The following is a 20,913-nucleotide window of genomic DNA, read 5'->3' as shown; positions in this document are numbered from 1 at the left end:
TGCAGTCATAGCCTACTCTATATAGGAAGCCGAAAGGTTTGGCCTTTTTTTGGAAGCCAATTTGGGTTCCCTTCCTCTTATTTGGCTCCGCCCTAAGTGGGCCCACGGGAGCCAATTTATCGTCTAGTGGCGATATTTGAAAACACGGATTTGTTTACGTTTCTATCGATTTGATTGTTAAATGGCTATGAAAGGCCATTCACTAAACAATAATGTCCACCGTTCCATGTAACATTGTCATGAAATCCCTCACGGCAACATATTAATGGTGTGTTCATAAATTACAGGGTAATCCCCCCAAACCATAACATTCGAAATTTCGGAGGGCGTGTCATTATTTCGCTCACCAGATGGCCCCCCTGGGTCCACTTGGAAGATGCGAAATCGGAGGAAAGGTGAGCAAAGTAGGCTTCACTTTTCCAACACGCGAGAGATATCCTTCCTTTCGGCTTCCTATATAGAGTAGGCTATGCTGCAGTGCTGCTGCTCGAAGCATGGCGAATTGGCGACCAGTGAAGCCATCTGGGGACGGCAGTTCAATACCAAAGCAACGCCACCTATTGGGGGAAATAAATAGTACGCCATCTATTGGGAACAAATCGACAGCGTTCCACTGAAAAACATGGGAAAGGGGAACTCATTTGTGATCTGATTGCCAGATGCAGATGCGACAACTAACTAACAGGCTAACAGCTAGGACCTTTTTTTTCAGAATATTTTTCCGCGAAACAATTCTGACTTACTGTAATTTGATTTATTAATTCTCGTGGCTATTTTCTGCACAATGTTAATGGCACGAAATAGTCGGTAATATACTGAGTAATGTTAAGGCAACGGCTTTCTTTGAATGCAATGCCCGGAGTCGAATCAGCGTTTTGAGACTAAATACATACCTCCTAAACACTTTTTTAGTAATTAAGGTAATCCTGATACGGTAACTAATACGACGATCCGTACTTTAATGGAAACTATTACTTGCAGTTTCGAATAACAATTGCTTCGTAATTGCTTCAATTTTTTCGTGAAGTCGTGAACTGAGGCATAGGGAGCTTCGCTACTACGGTTTACTTTTTCGCTCGTCATAAATGATGTCACTAGTAGGTTGCCGTGGGATGAGTTGCCAAACTTCTTAAACTATACGAGGACAAAGACTAATCAACAGCTCGGATTTGTTTCTGCGCCAAGTTAGAAATTCGTCGCCTAGGATAGCGGGTATTTAATGGTGCCATTCAACTGATGGGTCAAGAGGAATTGGACGCCACCCTCGCGCTCGACACTTTTCTCGCTATCTTGATTTCCTTTGTGCTTCCCGTGACTTTTGCGAAGGAAGAAATATGCGAGAGAGCAGCAGATATCCATCGATTCACCAGGATAGTCTATAAATTCACATTTCTTTCGTCAGCGAGGAGCGCAATTTATTTCCGTTTCGGAAGATTTCTTCCAAAAAAGGGGGGTGAATGTTCCGAAGAAACTAGAGGGGCATATGTCTCTAATGCTCCGCTAGGAGAAGACTCTCTCGCTCTGCAATGAACTCTTTCGTCTGGGGGCTGATGCAAGCGTCGCGCGCAGGAAATGGTATGGTGTGTTCCAAAGCTCCTATATAGTCGCCAGCTTCCGAAAGTCGCTCGCAAACGGCGTGAATATAAGGAAAACAACCAGAAAGGAAATGGGAGAGGATGGCATTGAGGAAAATGAGGATGCTGTAAACTAGGGAACTAAGGCGGGAAGTAACGTGCATAATGTCGCGGAATTGGTAATAATATAGCTCATGGAATTTGGTGTTTTCTTTGCTAGAAAGCTGTGCTTTTCTTGCTGTACTTGAGAAAGTTTACGTCCCAAAAAAAAACGTTGGGCGAAGTAGTTTCTCCACGAAGAGCGAATAAGCCGACAAAAGATAAAATGGTAGCTTCAATGTAGATTTCTGAAAGCGAAAGAGTGGGTGTGGTTCATACGAAGAAAGAAAGGGAAAAAGGCTGCGTATATACGTAGCCGTTGTTATATACATTTGATAGTATCGATCTACCCCGTTGCCCTTCTCTCTCCTTAAGCTACACGGAGAGGTTTACAAAGTGTTTGCGCATCAAATAGTGTCAAGGTGTGGCCTTTGAATGGATTTTGATCCGCTGTATTATTTAATTCAAATTTCCCGCAGACAAGTTGATGTGATGTTCTTAACAAAAAAATTGCTGTTGGAAGAAACTTGACATCATCAAACTTTGTTGAAAAGAACAGACTCAATCGGAATCGCGTTATGCGCCAGAGAAAAAGTCTCCGCATTGAAATAATTAAAATGGCAATAAAGCAGCGTGTGCAGCACGCACACGACGAATATTGAGTTTCAGCGAGTATTTTATTAATAAAGTGATGCGGAGGTATATAGCCTAAACTACTATATGTTGATGAAGTGAGTTTTGCCGCCAAGTGCCGCTTTTAGGAACTGCCGCACGTCACGCCAACTTTGCTTGGCACCTCAAAAACTAATTCTTTGTCTGTGATGTGCGTAGAGGTATAAGGTGCAGAAAATCGATGACACGAGACACGGCCACCAACAAACAGCCAAGCGCCGTATATAAGAGTGCGTGCCACCAGCAGCAGAACTTTTGTTTGTGCCCCTTTTTCAGACGTCTCTGGAAATTCGTTGATTTTATTTCGAGCTTTTTGGCACAGTTTAAACCTTGTTTTAAACGGAAAAACGTTCACTTGTATGCAAGTAATACTGCGCAGTCATTTTCTGTCGACCGAAAATTGCTTCTGTATTATATTTATTATATTTTTTTTAATGACCGTATTACTACAGTTTAAACTTGAATTAGCGATGGGTGTGTGGTCAAGACAAGTCGTCTTCCGCAGAATATGGTAATGACAAGGGGATAAACCGACTGTAGCGTATAGAAAGTCTCCTGGGGATCGTTAGCACCGAATAAGACAGTAAACGACAGAAACATCTGGTGCCGCACATCAGCAGCAGTGGATGGTCACGTGGAAAAATTAAGCGCGATGATATTTCTTGTGTGTTCATATAACTGGTATACAGTTATGCAGTCTTACAGTTATGCTCAGAGGGAATCATTGAAATTGAGACACTTAATTCGTTCTAGTAGTATTTTGTGCAATTTTATAACTACGCCATTCATTCATCGTATATCTATTCGTTCTTTTTTTCTCTTGTTTTAAATTAAATCACTCGCTTTTTTATACAAATTATCAAAAAAAGGAGAGGAAATTGCTAATTGGAATCATCTTATAACTGGCGAGCGTGCCATTTTCCCACATTTTGCTTCGTGTCTTATCTCAGTGTCAATAACTGGGACTCGTGCTGCGTGAGTATCATCTGTCAGCTGTCATCGCCGATACATGAGCTCAAATGATACACTGACAAAATTACGCCTGTGGCACTAGCTCTGATGCCGTATACCCTACTGCTCTCTACAGGGTACGTGCGAAGGAGAGATTAATTGGCAGTGGTAAAACCCCATTAGTCTTTTCACATATGACTATAATTATTTAGAGTGGACTATTTAATTTAACGTCGCAACATAAACAAGGGCAACGTAGACGCATGTGTCTCACTCGTCGATGCACAATGTGTCTACGTCATACAGCGGTACAGCGGGTAGGACAGTAAGATCCTCGACAATGGCGGTAGGAATAGAGTCAAATAAAGAGAAACATCGTCAGTCTAAGAGTTTTCCACGAGACTTGATGGGTGCGCACATCGTCTTGCACTTCAGAGCTTTTTTCAATTTATTAAAAAGATCCGCATCGCCATTGCTCTGCTGGTTAAAGACCGGCAGCACTCACACCACGTCCTATGTGTCGTTTAATTTATGCGACAACGTTTGAAGCTTATTACGTATACTTTAAGTTTTCTTCTGCTGTCGCGAGCTGATTTGGCACACGCAGACTTATTTTGCCTAAGTGAATAATGAAAGTCCTTTCTCTCGTTCTCAGATGAGCGCACGCTGCGCTCTGAATGCTAACAACAGGAGCGAAAAAATCGACTGCGACAGCTGACAACTCGTATATTCTGTTATTGAACAACTTATTCTTTGCAGGTCGGGATTTATAGCGACACTTTACAGGCGGAATTCTAAGGAAGACTTATTCGGCTGGTAGTTATAAATTAATAATACGCCATACATACGATTTCAGTATTTTTATCAGTTGCGCCCTATGTCCGTATAATTCTAAATACCCCAACAGGCAAGCACCTCGGAGTCATTGAACATGTCCAGTTTATTTTGATACAAGTCCATCCTGCATCATCATCTTGCCATATAACGATGTATGTTCAGAATTGCCTATAGACCCGTAGAAACGGAAGTCATTTGTCTTTGTCCTAAGGCAATTCGATTCGTCGACGAGAGAGGCTAAAATTTCATTTGGGCAAAGTACTTGCTCGCCCTGCTGGCCTTGGCGATGGCCAGGACACGATTCACGTGAAGCTGGTTAATATGATAGGGGATTGGCTCGTTCCCGAAACTCTATTTGATTATTCATTCCGTGATTTATTGATTCGACATGCTATTCTTTGTTCCCTCTCGCTATACACCCTGATGGCCGGCCATGAAGCATGTCCCGAATAATACAAGCTGTTTGACGATATACAAGCTCTTTTCAGCAAGCTTTCTTTTTTGGTTTTTGCCCTATACTTAATAACGTACTGTACGTGTCAACATTTATAACGTGAGCTTTTGCTGGAGCTCCGCACGAACTGCTGGGCAAAATCTTAAATGTCCTAGGTATATTTCGGTTGAAGCCAAAGCTGAGGAAGTTATTCAGCTGCGCTTCAAAGTTCTTTCACCTTGCAAACTTTGCTGGACAAATAACATGTCAGCAAAAGCACTCTCAGCTCAAAACCGTTTGCAGCGGGAACGCAGGAAAAGCTTGTTGGTCTATAATACCTTGCCGTTTCCAAAAAGGTGGTCTATACTTGGGTCTATATATACAAATCACGATATCTTTAGCGCGGAAACCATGGCAAAAATCACAGCGACATTCCCAATTCATAATCACCATCCTATAGCGCAGCAGCCTATGTATATAAGATACAAAAGCAACGGAAATATGGATCATCGCGCGCATCCAAAGATCAAACGATGACTTGAACGAGTTGATTGATGGCAGCAGCACACGTGAGCGCCAGTTCCGGATGGAAAAGCAATCGTCCTCATCAGCATATTATGCGGACGTGCATCAACCCGAAATCTTTGATTTTCAGAGTTTCTGGCTTAGTCGAGAGATTGTAGAGAGTGGAAACAGGTGCTGGGGGCGCATAATATAGCCTAAAAGCGGAAGAAAAAGTTCAAATGATTTTATGGCTTCCGCTTCTTCCGCTATAATAACCAATCGCAAATGCTGTGAAACAAACGCAGATCGATAAATGTACGCATCAGAGTTTAGGTGCGCTTATTGCGTACACGTAGTACTCTGCGCCCTTTTAATCCTGTATGTTTTATAGTCACTTTTTTTAACAGCCAACAGCGGGGACATTAACGAGCCCTTGTATAGCTCTTCGGGAATCAGACTCATTTGGGGATGGATTTCAGCTTGAAGCGAGTGAAACTCTATCGGGAGATGTATAAGAGCTTAAGACCCCAGCATGATGCAGCAGTCGAGCGTGAGGCCGAGTCAAAGTGATTTCAATCCATGATGGGGTATATGTCTCGTGCTCTGTGCTGTTGGTATTTACCAAACTACCAATGCGATTTTTCTTTTGTCTCGATAAATGGATTGACCTTTCCTTCATTTTCAACAGTTAGGAGAAAGGCGCTGGCACAGCCAACAGACGAAAAAGGAAGAAGAACGAGGGACTAAAATCATCCGGCTGTATTAGATATAGCTTTACTTAGACGCGGATTTAGCAGGAGGAGCGGCCGAAAATGGCCGCCAACCAATTTATATCAGGCCGCATTAAGTTTGTCTGTCGTCGAGGGAAGAGATGTTAAGCCCCCCTTTTTCGTATATATATATAATAATCCCGAACCTTACGAAATCCGGTAAATCCTTGAGAGTAAATTGTTGCTATAGAGCTGTTTGGAGCCTGCAGCTTGCAGCTGGCCTCTGCTGCTGCCCATAAAAATGACCTTCCCCCTGATGAAACAATCATTCATGTAAGTTGCTGTGCGGCCGGCAGCTCCAATGTCTCCCTCTGGTATACGCTGCTGGTCAAGTCGCATCACGGCGATCGGCTTTATATTCCCAGAGTGGGAATGAAGATGAATCGTTTTGTTGCTGTGTTACGATTTCACGAGATGAGCTTTATCACGTACGCGCGGTCGCATAGTGGATCACGTCCTTCAAGTAGCCTATACTCGCCTATACTACCCTATATATTACATGTATAATGACGGCATACGCGTGACATTAGTCATTGATACATTTGGCAAGAATCGGCGGTGTAATGGCCACATTGTTGCAGTTGTCAAATCCCTTGATGGACTTTATCCTGATGTATACCATAAGTCTATAACACTAGCAGTTTAGACTATAGTCTATATTCCTTATCCCTTTTCAATCAATTTTATTCTTATTGTCTTTTTCTCTCTCGTTCTATTCTTGAAATTGACACGGCTGACTGGCGAAGGGGGCGTGTAATATAAATGGGGTTCCGTTTGCTATACCTATAATCAGGTTAATCAATATTGCGACTGCTCTGCAGCAGCAGCAGAGTGGGTTCATTCTTCTTGGCAGCAAGCAGCAGTGGCTTGATTCCTTTCTATCTATGGAACACCTATAGCTGTATATTTTTTGTCAAGTCACTAGCCCTCTCTTTGATCTGTTTCCATGACGACGCCCATGGTCGTATCACCGTCTCCCCCAACAACAGAAACGCAATTGATCAATTCGAGTTGCCGTACATATAAAGTCCAAAGTAGTACAACATGCACACTGTGGGCCAGCTCTCCCTATACACACAGAACGCGCTTCACAACGATTTCGAAACGATTATTAGAAGCCAACTGGCGTACGTTGCCTTATAGACGATGGTATATAGTAAAACATAGGCTGCACTTGCACCTATATACCATCTAATAAACGCTTGAAGCAGCACGGTGTATACAGTCGAGTATAACATAGTCCAAAAGAGCAATCACGACGTTTAGACTATGTATATACGGCTGCCGAAATTCCGGAAGAAAACGCAGTCTGGCAAATGAAGGACGGAAAATTTACGAACGTCGCAGCAGGGCGGAGGCATCAATCGTCAGGAAGTGATGCAGTGCAATCCGTCAACTGCTGCAGCACGTCGACAGAAATCGTGCGAAAAATAAAAAGAGCGGTGAAAATAGCAGGTACAACATAAGAACCAACGCGAGCGCGTTCTGTTTATACATCCATGGGAGAGGGTGGAAAGTGAATTCCTCTGGTTATGTGAAAGAACTAGCATATACAATATGTCTGGCTTGTTATATACTCTCCTGCTGTCTGGTTTGGGGTGGGGCAGCACAGGGATCCTAGTCTGAGAAGGGTTCGACGCGGCTTAGGAGTCGCCGTGCCTTCAGTCGAACGATCGGCGCTCGCTGGTACGGTTGATACTGCGCTGCGTTCTTGTCCTCACACAGTATTATTTACAAGAGGAAACAAGGCCGCCGTCCCGTCCTATACACACGCACACATAGTCCGGTGCTTCGTTCAATCTATCGTTTTCATCCAGCGTGAGTTTCTATTTATTTTCACAAGTGCTTCCGCCGGTTGGTGATCGCCCAGAGTGGAAAATCGGATCAAAATTAGTATTATTGGACGAGAGATACAATCCAATCAGCCATCATCACAATTTTTGCGGTGGGTGAAACCAAAAAGGAAGAAAGAAAAGATCGTTGCGAGGTAAGCTCTTTTGTTTAGACAGCAGCAACTATAAAGAGCCTCTCTCGTCCGCTCGCGCGTACATAGGCCGTGTAAATGCGCGTGTTTTGAATAAGTCATGAACTCGTTTAGAATGATTGCGGCGACAATGGTTGGCTACCCCACGAGCTCTGCTGGGCTGCTCTCTCCGCCCGCTCAAGTTTCACGCCAGCGCGTTTTTCTTTTTCCTACTTCCGTTCAGAGTTTGTTTCTCTACCGACCGCCATTGCTCTGCTCGGCACATTTTCTGTTTACCCGTTTCTAATTCTGATTCCCAGTTTGAATCAACAAGAAAATGGGGGTTCACATGATGTATACTCCACGTCAAAGTATAGAGTCGTATTCGATTAAAAGGCTTTTGCGATTCGTGTAACACTGCGGTTCGCCAGCTTGATTCCGGGATATTATCTTTTAATTGCATTAAATTGTCAACATGAACGGCGTAATGTAACTTGGCGCTTTTGTGGGAATGAGGAAGTGTCAGGATCCGACTAGGGAGCGACCGGAATAAGAAAGGAAAAAAAAATAAAAAGTTTCCTATTCATTTTTGGGATTCCTATATAATAAGTAGCAGTTGCTTCTAGAATGTATTCAGACATGGCATTCCGGCACTGCAATGCAATGGGAAGTGCCGAGAGGTCGAGGCGGAGAGATAGAGGACTTGAATAAGTTGCACAGGGTCGGGGGGGGGGGACGAATGGCGGGTTCAACACTACTCGTCGATTCCCCCCCTAGCTCATCAGAATCAACAATCCACTTTTAGAACGCGTTCACTCGTGTTTACTTCGGTCCAGTCGATAAAAGCGTAGGAGCAGTCGAGTATAGGCTACAACCAGCAAGCAAAACATGAACGCCGTTTCATTGGCGCGCATTTGCGTGGGCGAGAGCAACAAGAATTACAAGGAAAAGTCGAGAGTCCTCGCAGTGTTTTTTGAGCAGCACTGTCCGACATGTTTGTTGAGCTCAACTGTAGACTCCTTTTCACTTTTGACTTTTCTCGTCGTCCCGCGAGGTCCATGTCCAGTCCATTCAACGTGCAATAGCTACTAGTCAAGAGTGCTGCTGCTGATGTGTCAAAAACAAACGAGCCGAAAGGCGATGGAAAAAAAGACCGGCGCAGCGATAAGAAGCGAGCACTCGTCCCGGAAAGAGCCCCAACATTTTCATAAGAGAATGAGAAAGAAAGAAAAAGAAATAGGTGGGCCCCACCCTGAAGTGGCCCATCGAGCGCTAGGCAGGGTCCCCATAGGGATGGAAAGTGAACACGTTTCCAAATTACGTTGCAAAAGCTCTCGCGTCCGCGCTCTCTTGGCTTTATATCTGCTGGTCTATATACACTAGACTATATACTCCGTATTATATTTGTCGGGTCACTTCTGTTTTGCCTAACTGCTGCTGCTGCTCTCGACTGTTTGGCTGCATCATGTCGTCGCTTTGAAGTACCCAGAGTCATATCTCTCCCGCTGCGTGTCTGTGTGTTCAACTCCGTGCGTTTGATACCAAGTTGTGAAATAGAGAGAGTTGATGCAGCATGCGCACTCACAGCAAGAAGAGTTCTTTATTCTCCCCCATCGAAACCGTCACAAACAGAGAGATGCTGAAGATGGTATAATGACGAGGGACCGCATTGTTCTTCCACTCGGACTGCCGTCACCCCCGACGGGTACAACATCTGTTGTTTGAACCCCAGACATATTCACCAGCCAAACTTTATTCTTGTTTTTTTGTTGGAGATCGATGGCCAATTTTCAAACGCTCAAAGAAAAAAAAGAAGTTTTACAGTGAGGCAGGAGCAAGTTGGAAACCCTGTCGAAGTTGATGATCCTCTTTCTGTATACATGATGGATCATCTTATGCTGCTGGATAGATCCGGCCTGCTTATGTACGCTTGTGATCACTTGAGCTGAACAAAGTGTTGCCACTCGTTGTGGACCCCGATGGGTCTGAGGGGCGAAGAATAAGACAACACGTAACGAGAACACTCGCCATAAGGTCTTGAAGGAAAGAACATTTATGATGGCCAAAAAGAAAAAGAAGACAAAAAAAGATGAAAGCGGGTCGTCTTGGCTCTAGGCTCATACACATGCAGAGACACACACACACGCGGGACTTGCGACAAGGACTATACACACAGCAGTGTGTGGGCTGTGCTCAAAAGGACCTTTGCATAATTCCGTGAATCGAATTCAAGCTCTCTTTCCAGAAGACATTTTTTCCCCCGTCGAAACTGTATACATAGCTCTATAGCTGCATCTGACTCATTCAAAGCACTGGCTAGCCTAAAATACAATCACCTTCACAGAGTAGCAGATAGGCTATATATATATGTAAGACCAATTTTCAGTCCAGAGACATACTATAGAGAAGAGCCTTGATGCTTTTGAGTCATTGTATACTCAACATACTATAGTACATCTATTGAGAATGACGAAATAACAGAGTTCCAGGTTCGATCGATCATCTACATATATGAAACTTCCTTTTCCTTTTGGATTTCCAAAACTCTTTTCAAAGTTACCCCATCAGTTTTCTTTCTTTCCCTTTGTTCTTGATATGTCTTTTCTACCGTTTCTTTTTTCTCGGAAAACTACCCTGGTGGTTGGTCGGTCGGTCGTCGTCATTCGCTCGGTCTAACTTGTGCTCTCGACATCTTGCTTTCCATTTCCGACTCAGCGCCTGCTGCTGCTGCTGAGACTGCCATTACTTGCTCGTTGTAGCGCATCCCCTTAGCACGCCACTTTTTTTTATTCATACACTTAATCCCCAAGGGCTTGGCCGGGCTGCTGAGTAAGGCATATATATATGAATTCCACGAAAGAAATCATTTCTCGACTTGCCTACCTCAATTATAACTATTTAATGCATAGCTGCATCAGCTGTTCCTGCTGTATATTCCCGATTCTTTCAAGGCATTTAGACCAAGTGACATTGCTCAAGTTCGAATATCCTTATTACTACATGGAATATTCCAATTGAATGAACTCCGAGACTCGGCAGCAGCGCTCGGACTCGCCTTTCCTTATTGGTATTCTGCATTGGCGACTGCAGCTGGTTTCACTCCTGCCGGATGAATCCTCTGCGGGGACGCAAATCCAACAGAGAGACTTTGGACGCAATCGATAGAAGAGTAGCGCAGTACAGAAGAGCTGATTAGTCAGAATGTATACAAAATGCATTCACAGCAGTCGTCATTTCAGATGATACCCCATATGTATACTACTCCGCTGATGGTACGTCATTCCGTCCAGCTCGGCCACTGCTCCGGAGATTTCAACGACCCGTAATAACATAATCTATTGGCAGTTTCTGACTGTAACCCGTGAAAGCACGGAGCTCTAATACATGCTGGCCAACGAATGATGCCCTCCTCATGTTGAGACTTTTGATGATGGGTTTATACCGTGTCCGGTGGCCCCCCCAAGTCTCGAGCTAGCGAAATGCACGCAAAATCAGAGTGTAATAAACGCACAAGATCGTAAACGGATATCCTAGACATGCACACAGAAAAGACGGATTGTATAACGACGTATCGGCTCTCGTCTGTGCTGCTCTGGATGGTCGTCGTCTATAAAATATAACCCGGACTTGATCCGCCAGCAGAGTCACGTCACTCTTGTGCGCTCTGCATGTGTCTATAGTATCCTGATGTGCTGTGCGTCAAATACCAAAGGTATAACAGTTACAAGACAAACTTTTCTTTTTCCGCCCGGTGTTACAATCTATATAGCCTCTTTCTGTCTAGTGCTGAGGTCGCTCAAGCCGCTTCGTGCTGTAGTGGTAGTAGCCGAAAGGCACACAGCCCAAACTGTATCTATCTACACAATAGATCTATATATCGATTGTTTTGTCAAGAGGGAGACCGCCGTCGTGGTGTGGTGCAACATCACGAGAGGTTGTATATGTTTAAACGAACAGCTCTTCTCTCTCTGCTCTGCTCTCTGTCTCTCTCTCCATGTTATTATGCAGATATTTCGTGCTCGCCGAGCGTGAGCGTCTCTATACACATTTTTTTAATTTTCGGTTGCTGCTGCTGCTGATCTTTCCGCCGTCGGGCGAAAGTGGAGGGGGGGGGGAGACAATCATTTCAATCGAGTTGGATTATTTAAAACAAAAATAATAAAAAGGGGGAAAAAGAAGAGAATTTGGTTTGATTGAAATTTGCATAAAGACGTAATGCTATATTCGCGGCTGATTCTGAATTTATACACAGACAACCATTTTCTTCTTATTCTTCTTCTTTTATGTAGACGCCAGGGCGAATCAATTTGGTTGTTGACGCAGCTCGTTTGTTGATTGTTTGCGCTTCTGCCGACAATTGCCCTGGGTGGCGCTGGGTGGTCTCCCATCATCCCACCCGCGACTATTTAAAATTCACGGAAACATTTTTGTGGCTTTGATGATGGGAATCGATCGACATTTTCTTTCCTTTTTGAAAATCTCGGTCGACAAGTCTAAGGGTCACACAAAAAATGAAAAGTGGCCGATAAACGCGCGATAAAGGCGACTGAAAAAAAAAATCGATCGTCAATTACCTGTCGATTCTAACGATGTCAAAACGGATGAGCAGCCACCGTTTGTTAAACGCCATAATGGGCGAACCACCCGCTCAAAATCGATGTGAGCGACCAACGACGTCGATGGTAGATAATAATTGAACGTCTACCGCTGCTGCTGTCCGTTTAGACGGTCTAGCGGAGCGGAAGAAGAACGACAACTCATCAAACGGTTGTTGAATATGTACAACTAGCAATTTGCAGTTGATGATGGGACGACTCTCTCGAGTTGACGATCGCTCAGCGCGCGGATGCAATCAAGCAGCTTATCTCTCTCGCTGTGGCATTAAAGACATGCTGAGCCATCTGTTATTATTTCGTACACAGTATGTTGCGTCATTGATCTGGAATGAATCCCGACGTTCGATCACTGTTGCTCCGAATTATAAGATTCTCTCTTTTCTTTATTTTTGCGATGCTGTCGCTGTAAATAACCAGTGCCCGGGGTAATCCATAGCGTCGCTAGTTACACGACGTGTGTATCATCATTACCGCAACGTCTATAACATATAGAGAGAGTACTAACTAGATATAGTGCATACACACAGCATGTCCCCCCCCCCCCCCGCCCACCCCCCAGCGAAAAAGGGCCTTCGTAACGAGATATAGTTGCCCTTAATGTCACGGATGTTACTAATCTGATTTGACGGCCTTTCCTCTCCCGTGATAGATGATCCGTGCAGTCGACTCTAGCTAGAGCTAGGCCCTGTTGTCTATATAGCCTAAAACATATACAGGAACAAGAGACGGACAAAAAACGCAACGATAACAAGAGAAATTATTTCGCTTACATTGGCCAGGCTGTATATGTGTGTGTATGTATTCCGGTCGTCGCGGTTCAGGGCCATCTGCACAGCTGCTTATACTTATATTCTTGGCATCAGCGTTGTTTGCTTAGACAAAAACTGCCTTTTTATTGCGTAATCCTAACTTCTTTCTTTTTTCACTTCATCAGGAACTGCAGCTGCTGGAGAGGGAAGAAAACAACCAGAAGGTTTTATTTTTATTTTCGTCCAAACTGCTGCATCAAATTTCATTCCCGAGTTTGACGTCATGAATTTACCACATCACCATCCGCCGCCGTCGCACTCGTCGTCGGTTACCTCATTCCAAACTTTTCGACTGTTGACGACCCTCTTCTTGGTGCTGGTCGTCTCGCAGTTTTTCCTGTCGACAGGTATAATTTCAGAATCAAAGTTCATTTGATGAAATTACCTTTTTTACACATTATTACATAAACCTTTGGCGCTGGCGGGTCCAACAGCAGTGAGCGCTATCGATTGCTTCAAGTGCGTGTCGGTGAACGGCGAGAATCCGGCCTGCGAAGATCCGTTCCACAATAACTTCACCAGTGATCTGCTCGAGTCGCCCTGTTTGGGCGGACGTAAAGGACGCAACGGCCTCTTTCCGGCCACGGCTTGTCTGAAGCTCGCCGGTCGTTACGGTATACACTATTATCATAATAAATTACACGCATCATCAGATAAAACGCTGCGCTGGACTTTGGGGCTTCCGCCACGAGCCCCAGGACCCGCCGCTTTCATTTCTATATTATATAAAATAATATAGACCCCGCCTTTTTTATGGGCACGCATCATTGACTGTATGTGTACGTAGGCGCGTTCGGATATATGGCGGGAGCGAGCCTATCTCCTCTTCTACGTGAAAAGAAGAAGGAAAAACGTTTAAGTTGAGGTTGCATATTGGAAAGTATATGGTGCGGATGCCAATTCGATCATTTCGGATCAAAGGCAAGGATGAAGGGGGAAATGCTCACTCATCCGTGCCGCACCTGACCCGCCACCACACACACACACACATATCGAACGACCGCCCCAACGTTTACTCTTGTGTGTTGCAGTCACCGGAAATGTGTGTGTGTGTACTATAGCCTACTATCATATCTATATGCGGCGATAAGAAAGGCAGGATCAATTGAAGATGACGTCCGCGTGATAGATGTTTTTTTGTTTGCTTTTTTATAGGATACTATATACGTGTACATATAGCTCAGAGGCAGCAATAATCTGATTTTTTTGTGTTGTGATAAAGTTTTATGACGATTTTTTCTTGTTAAAAAGAAAAGAAATAAGGCGTTTGACGTGATGGCAATAGCCGTTCCTTTGGCCGTATCATGTGGGCTACACGTAACCATAGTGGCTGTATATTTCGCCATCCCACACTTTTATATTTCCATAGATATCAAAGAAAAGGGCGTAGTCTGTGTGTACCTTCTTTAGTATTCAGTTTTTACCAAGAAACGCGATGCTCGCCGCCGTCGACCCTCCACTCCTGGAGGGTGGATTTATGAGAGTGTGTGCTGCTGCCCCTGTATATATAATATGCGCACCGCACACTGTATTGCAGTAAAGTGTCAGAATTAATCAAGACGAAGGGAAACGTACCGCGCGCGAATATACCCCCGGAAAAAAAATGATGACGTAAAAAGAAAAAGGAACCGGGAAGAAGGACATCTGGGGTCCCTTGTAAGTTTGATCAAATATCAACTATAAGGCGAGATTTATGCAGTATTTAGTTAGACGCGAACTCGTTCTATAAACTAATATTTATGGATAAAATATGAAGCGCTCTAAATTGAATAGTCGTGAGATTAAATTTCAGTATTTTTTTCTTTCCACTCTGCTGTGTCTTTTATAAGATTGGGTTGAATTTTTCATTTCTTGACGTTGATGCGATATTGCGGAGAGAGAGTCCCAAGAACAGCTGAGCTCAACCGTGGACCCGGCGGGATCGATCCAGAGTTACACGGAAGTGGCGGCCTTTTCTATAAACGCGGAGAGAAGAAGAATAGAAAAGATCCGCGCTGTTTACGCATGCAAATGCTGTTGGAAAATGAAGTGGGCTCTACAGCTTTCGTTAACCAAATCTTGACAGTCGAACAACAGAAAAACAAAAGGGGCCTTTCTACCGCGAGTCCGTTTCGTCTCTTCTTCCGCTTTTTAATTCCCCGAACGGGCTCCTTCATTCACCAAGGTGAAGGAACTTATGAATTAATCAGCTTCAATCTTAAGTGGCTTTTCCTATTCGTCCTATCCGTCAGGTGCAGTCACGACGGGGCTCCAAGGACGCGCATTAATGGCGCATCATTCAAAATCTTATCCGATTATTTATTTTTTTACCGTGGTCGTTGTTGTACAATTTTGGATTATCTAATCTGAATGAAGATGTGAATCTGCTCAGATAAAAAAATGTAGACATACTTTTTTTTTTCATTTTTATATACTTACGCATCGTTACGTCTTTCCGTTCGCCGGGGCGGGTGAAATATATTGGAGAGAGTAAAAAAAAAAGCGGAATTGCCGGAATCCGGAGCTCATAAATTCTATTCCATTCTGACGTGGAAGCGGCACCAATCCAGAAGAGACTATAGCAAATGCAGAAAAAGGGATTATCAGCCATTCGTAGGGAAATGTAAGAAGAAACGGAGGGGAAAGATATCAAAAGGCGGATCGTTAGTTGTATAATAAAACATATTCAACAGATTGGTGACGTATGTTATCGTATGTTATTAACCGGTGGATTCTATTTTTTAATTTTTTTTAATTTTCAAATCTAATCGAAAAGTGAAATTGAGGATGTAACGTTTAAGCCACTTTTGATTTAATATGCATAAAGTAATTGTACTTGTGCAGCGTACACACCCACGAAATGAGCATATGAAATTGTACTTTAGCTATCTTTATACTATCTCATTACTATACCTTTCTTCTTCCTAGAACTAAAAGCCTTGCAAGTTTCAGGAGAAGAAAACTTTTGTGAATCGTCAGCGTCCAACTTGGTGGTGGTAGCTCTCCATCGCAGGAGCCGAGCCTCAGCTGCAGACTCGCAAAGCCTTTACCTTTTCATATTGAACTTGCATGTGAGCTTCAATAACCTCCCTTATAGATCAAAGAATATAAGGGACTATACTCTTTACTTCTTTAGCTCTTTTCTTTCCCATATGGAGTAGTTGCACGGTGGTTTCCCAACTCTATTGTTACAATAAGGGCAGACGTCGTCAACTGCGCGCACCATTTATTATATATCTCTCGGTGCAAGGAAATAATGGATGGAATATATAGTATAGTATATCGACTAAAATCAAGTTGCCAAAAGTCTTTGACAAAGATCGAAGAGAAAATGAAGAAACTTTTCGCTTTGATGGGCTTATACTTCTGACTTGACTTCTGACGGCATCGAAACTTGAGTTGTTTTCTTTCGTTATTAACGTACGAGTCTAAATTCATGTTGGGGCGGCAGGTAACCAGGGCACTGTTTCTTGAATGGCTTTTATCAAATCGAATCTTTTCATTTTCATTTCAAAATGGCCGAATATAAGGTTGAAACCTAAACAAACTGTCTAATCAAATTGAACCTGCTGTTTATTTTATTTTGTTTTTTTCACATCGATTTCACGTCGACCAACGCCCCGCGTCCATCCAACAAATCATCAGCCGACGGTAATTACGAGAAGATGGTGATTCGTACCTGCGCCCTGGACTCTGGTACACTGACACTTGACACGGAATTGGTCCGAATGTCCCATTGTGGCAGTTTCGTTCTGGATGGAAGGTCAGACTGATAGCCATCCAAGTCTAGCTCTTTCCCACATACATGCAATTCAACGCGATCAATATTATCATACGCTGTAGCAACACACACATATATATATAAAGTGTGTTTTAACAGAGAGAGTCAATCCCCTCCCCCTCCAAAAAAACCGGACCGTTTTCCCCAGTATAATAGTCCCCCCAGCCCCAGTGATGAATCCACCATTTTCCCGGCCAGCAATTCATCTTGTGGATACAAAAAGGCCTTGCGTGAGCAGCGCGAAAGAGAAGAATGGATTGAACACACAATAACTTTCTTCGCTCGTCTATGTATATCCACCCACAAGCCCTACCCCCCCACGGCCCTCCTCCCATATTAAATGGAGGAAAAAGAAAGTGAGTGTATATATGGCGGCGGCGGCGGCCGGTAATCGAAAGAACTTAGACGAATAGCAGCTGTCGTGGTCCGTCTGCTGGGCCAGTAGCTATTAGGCGCAGTTGAGGTTTTCCCGTGATATTGGCCCGATATCGACCTGTCGCTGGGCATTTCATTCCATCGATCAATCGCATGCGAAACCGAATTCATTTCGGATCTAAATGATCTACAGCAAAAATATCTATCTAGCTATACAAATAATAACAATACAATCTAACTGGTTATATTATACTATACATGTCTTTTTTCGTAGAGAGGCCAATGTTATCATAATCTAGATTTGATTAGAGAGAGATGGTTGTTTGGTTATATTTTGATACGCATCAGCAGAGAGCTGGTCATAGCCTTTTTGTCATCATTTGATTATATTCTGATCTTTCTAAGTTGTGTCTCGTGTTTTTCTTTCTCTCTTTCTCTAATTTTGGTCTTCTTCGATCAACACTTCGTCCACACACCCGATCGTTACGCCCGGCACCTTGTCTTTTTATATTTCGTTCTCTATATAGACGATACGGGCGAAACGATTGTAGGTACGTTCCACAATTTCGATACTTGCTCATTTTCTATTCATATTTGATTATTATTACAACATCTCTAAGCGTCGATCTAATATGTCTGTTCATTAAATGATGCGCCGTTAGTTAGAGGTTGTGCGTTGGACTCTGGGACGACGACAATAGATACAGAAATCATTCGCATGTCTCACTGTGGAGGATTGTACTTCGACGACAGGTAAAAAAACGACCACCGAAAACCTTTCATCTTGACTGTTTGTTTGTTTCATATTGGCAAATCGTGTCGTTTATAGTTTTGGGCATCCTCGGAATGGGTTGTGTGTGTGTATGGAAGCATGCGGGAAGAGAATGCCGGAATGCGCATGATATATGTGGCGGTGTCACACATATCTGAGAGGTCCGTGTTAAGCGCATCTCAAATGGCTGTGCCTGTTGTAGAGGGGAAACGTGTTGTGTGTCTGTCTGTTGGTTGTCTTGTTTGTGTTTGAGATGCGCATAATGTTGGCAGCAGCACACTGGTGGTGATGTGGGGTGGTACTCGCTGGATGTGGTTGTTTTTTTTTTTGTTTTTATCCGGCGGATGTTGAGGCTATATACACTCAGCAGCCCGGGCGTACTCGGGATGTTGTCTAACCCATACTAATAATATAAGCTCTGCAGCTATATAGAGTTACACGACCCATCAATTTATTTATTTGACACGAAGAAAAGAAGCCGAGAGCAACAGACAACCAAACAAAACAATTGGGAGAGAGAGGAAACTTTTACTGTCATCTTATATTGTCGGCTGTTTTCGTTTTTTTCCGGATTTCCCAACGATATATAGACTATGCGTCGTCTAGCAACACATCGGGATCGTGCTCCTCGTACTCGTGTTCCAGCTTATAACAGCCTCTCACTCCCGCGTCTATTATACCAGTATAGTGGGCGGGTGGAATATAAAAAGTCTCGTCGGCCGTGCTCTGCTGGATGCCGAGTTATCCAGCTTCGCCAGTAGTACTATACATCCGGCCATTGAAATTCAATACGCGGGGGTTTGAAATGCTCGTTGAAGCAATTGATTGAGCCTGGGCGTCGTCCTTTCTATAAACGAAAGAGATTGCCAGCATGAAGTTTTGAGACTATATCCTCCTCGTCGGCATGGCTTGATGGATTACAGCTAAGCATCGCACATCATCACTCTATACTATAACAGACACTCTTATATTTCTTTGCTCCCAGGCAGTGCACAACCCCATTCTGCATTATTATTCTACACCGTGCACATTTCACTTTCTATTCCTTACATCACTCCGCCTCTATACACCCTTTCACTCTTCATTTGCCTTCAAATTGTATACTTTCAACTGGATCCCATATTTTTCTCACCTTAGATTTGTGTTTTGACAGAGAGACCGGTGGTCTATTTTTCACGACACCTAATGGAGTTTTGACTGTTCCGAATTTGATTTTATAAAAATAAATTCGAAGGAATATTTGATTTATACCTTGTCCCGTTATATAACGAAGAAGAAACTCTCTCTGTTTCCCTCCTTAATAATAATTCAAGTGCGTGTTTGCATATGCGTCTGAAATCACAGAGTGATATGTTTGGTTTGATGTGTTTGTTGGTTTTGTTGGAACGATGGCTCTGATGCTGGCCAATTGCTGATGCGTCTCCGTATGCTATATTCAGGTACGTTAATGGCTGCCTTCAAAGCTGCGACGACGGCGACGGTTGCAACAGTGCGCCATCAGATCGACCCGGCTGGCTGCGGATAGTTACGGCGGCCGCATCGGTCATCACGATATCCCTCATTTGGGCTAACGCGATGCCCAGCTATCACGTTTTCCGATAATCCATCGAAGAAGACAAAACAAAAAATATTTAAAAAAAAAATTAATTTTTAAAAATGCCGCCGAATATTTATTTACTGCTAATTCGTTTCTGAAATTATATTCTTCAAAATAATATTCCGCTCGCGTGTAATTCTCTCGACGTTTTGATCATTTTTTTTTCCAGTTAATTCTATCCTCTTTTGATCAATTTCCGCTTCGTCTTCTTTCTTTTCTACCTACCAGTCCAATTTGATTGGATTCTGTCTTTTCTCTGCTCTGCTCCCGATTCCTTCTTGGCGAAACTTATTAATTTCTCTCTCCCTCTTGTCAGATGAAAATGGTATAGATATATTATACATGCCGTCGGTATTATACTGTGTTTGTGAACTTTGAAAGTTAATTATTTCGTTTTTTTTTTTATTTTTTTTCGTTTCGCCGATGAGAAAAAAAACTAAAATAAAATCTAAATGTGTGGTTTATAATTTATCAAAAATATATCCAACCAAGCTTATTACCGGTACATAAGTAAATGTAAAAGCTGTATAGCGTTCTATATGATGTATAAGGACATAGCATCGACATATTCTTATTTACCTAAAAAAGTTATAGCATATTAGTTGTATAACATTGATTTATTTGTTCGTCTGTTGGCATTGTTTCTTATCATTTTATCTTTTTTGAAAGAAAACTCACGTCGAAGAGGCCATTCACGAACGTTATATTTCAAATAAAACTGCACACTTTTGAAGGAAAAAAAAAGAAAATTTCAATTTGGGCAATGCTCCTTATATATATATTTTACATCTCCTTTTGCTCCCGCAATAGACGAGAGAGAGAGAGTCAGATGGCTCCATTATCTTGATGGATTTATTCCTCGTCAATTCCTTTCCAGTTATTGTTATTGGTATTTTCCACGATCGACAAAAAAAAAAAAAAAAAACCCAATAAGTATAGTAAAAACACTCTAGTTGGCTGTGTCGGTTGTCACACATACTGTACATGGCCCGTGCGGCAGCAGTAGCAGCTGGGCAGCCCAGAATTCGATATCCCAAATGTCTATCTACACATGCTGGTATTACCAGCAGGATATGGCCTCAACAACATAATATATCCGATGCAAAATAACATAACCAAAAACAGACAGACACAAAAAAGAAAAAGAATAATCGATGGCTCTTTATTATTCTTGGCTCATA

The 20,913-nt window shown here is 43.0% G+C and overlaps 1 protein-coding gene across 4 annotated transcripts; it reads left to right on the top strand.

Moving 5' to 3' along the window:
- The first annotated feature begins 7,498 nt into the window (after positions 1-7,498).
- Positions 7,499-20,096, top strand: LOC124341349. 4 transcript variants are annotated; one of them, XM_046794425.1, is made up of 6 exons: positions 7,499-7,827; positions 13,354-13,575; positions 13,663-13,842; positions 17,891-17,914; positions 18,026-18,116; positions 19,575-20,096. In XM_046794425.1, the coding sequence occupies exons 2-6, from the start codon at positions 13,452-13,454 to the stop codon at positions 19,735-19,737; spliced, it is 582 nt and encodes a 193-aa protein (XP_046650381.1). In that variant the 5' UTR covers positions 7,499-7,827; positions 13,354-13,451; the 3' UTR covers positions 19,738-20,096. The 4 variants fall into 4 exon arrangements, with proteins under 4 accessions (XP_046650381.1, XP_046650380.1, XP_046650382.1 ...); XM_046794424.1 differs by lacking the exons at positions 17,891-17,914; positions 18,026-18,116 and adding an exon at positions 16,853-16,970 and having other exon boundaries at positions 7,499-7,785; XM_046794426.1 differs by lacking the exons at positions 17,891-17,914; positions 18,026-18,116 and adding an exon at positions 16,853-16,970 and having other exon boundaries at positions 13,666-13,842.
- Positions 20,097-20,913: the final 817 nt, after the last annotated feature.

Source organism: Daphnia pulicaria, chromosome 5, assembly GCF_021234035.1.
Source record: "Daphnia pulicaria isolate SC F1-1A chromosome 5, SC_F0-13Bv2, whole genome shotgun sequence".
Classification (NCBI taxonomy): Eukaryota; Metazoa; Arthropoda; class Branchiopoda; order Diplostraca; family Daphniidae; genus Daphnia; species Daphnia pulicaria.
The sequence above is the reverse complement of the archived record's forward strand: the minus strand, read 5'-3'. Positions and strand labels throughout refer to the sequence as shown.

Excerpts from the sequence above, each read along its gene's own strand:
- LOC124341349 (XM_046794424.1), top strand. The coding sequence starts at position 13,452 with ATGAATTTACCACATCACCATCCGCCGCCGTCGCACTCGTCGTCGGTT. Across the intron at positions 13,576-13,662 it reads GCAGTTTTTCCTGTCGACAG|CAGTGAGCGCTATCGATTGC; the intron begins GTATAATTTCAG and ends CGGGTCCAACAG. Across the intron at positions 13,843-16,852 it reads GAAGCTCGCCGGTCGTTACG|CCGACGGTAATTACGAGAAG; the intron begins GTATACACTATT and ends ACAAATCATCAG.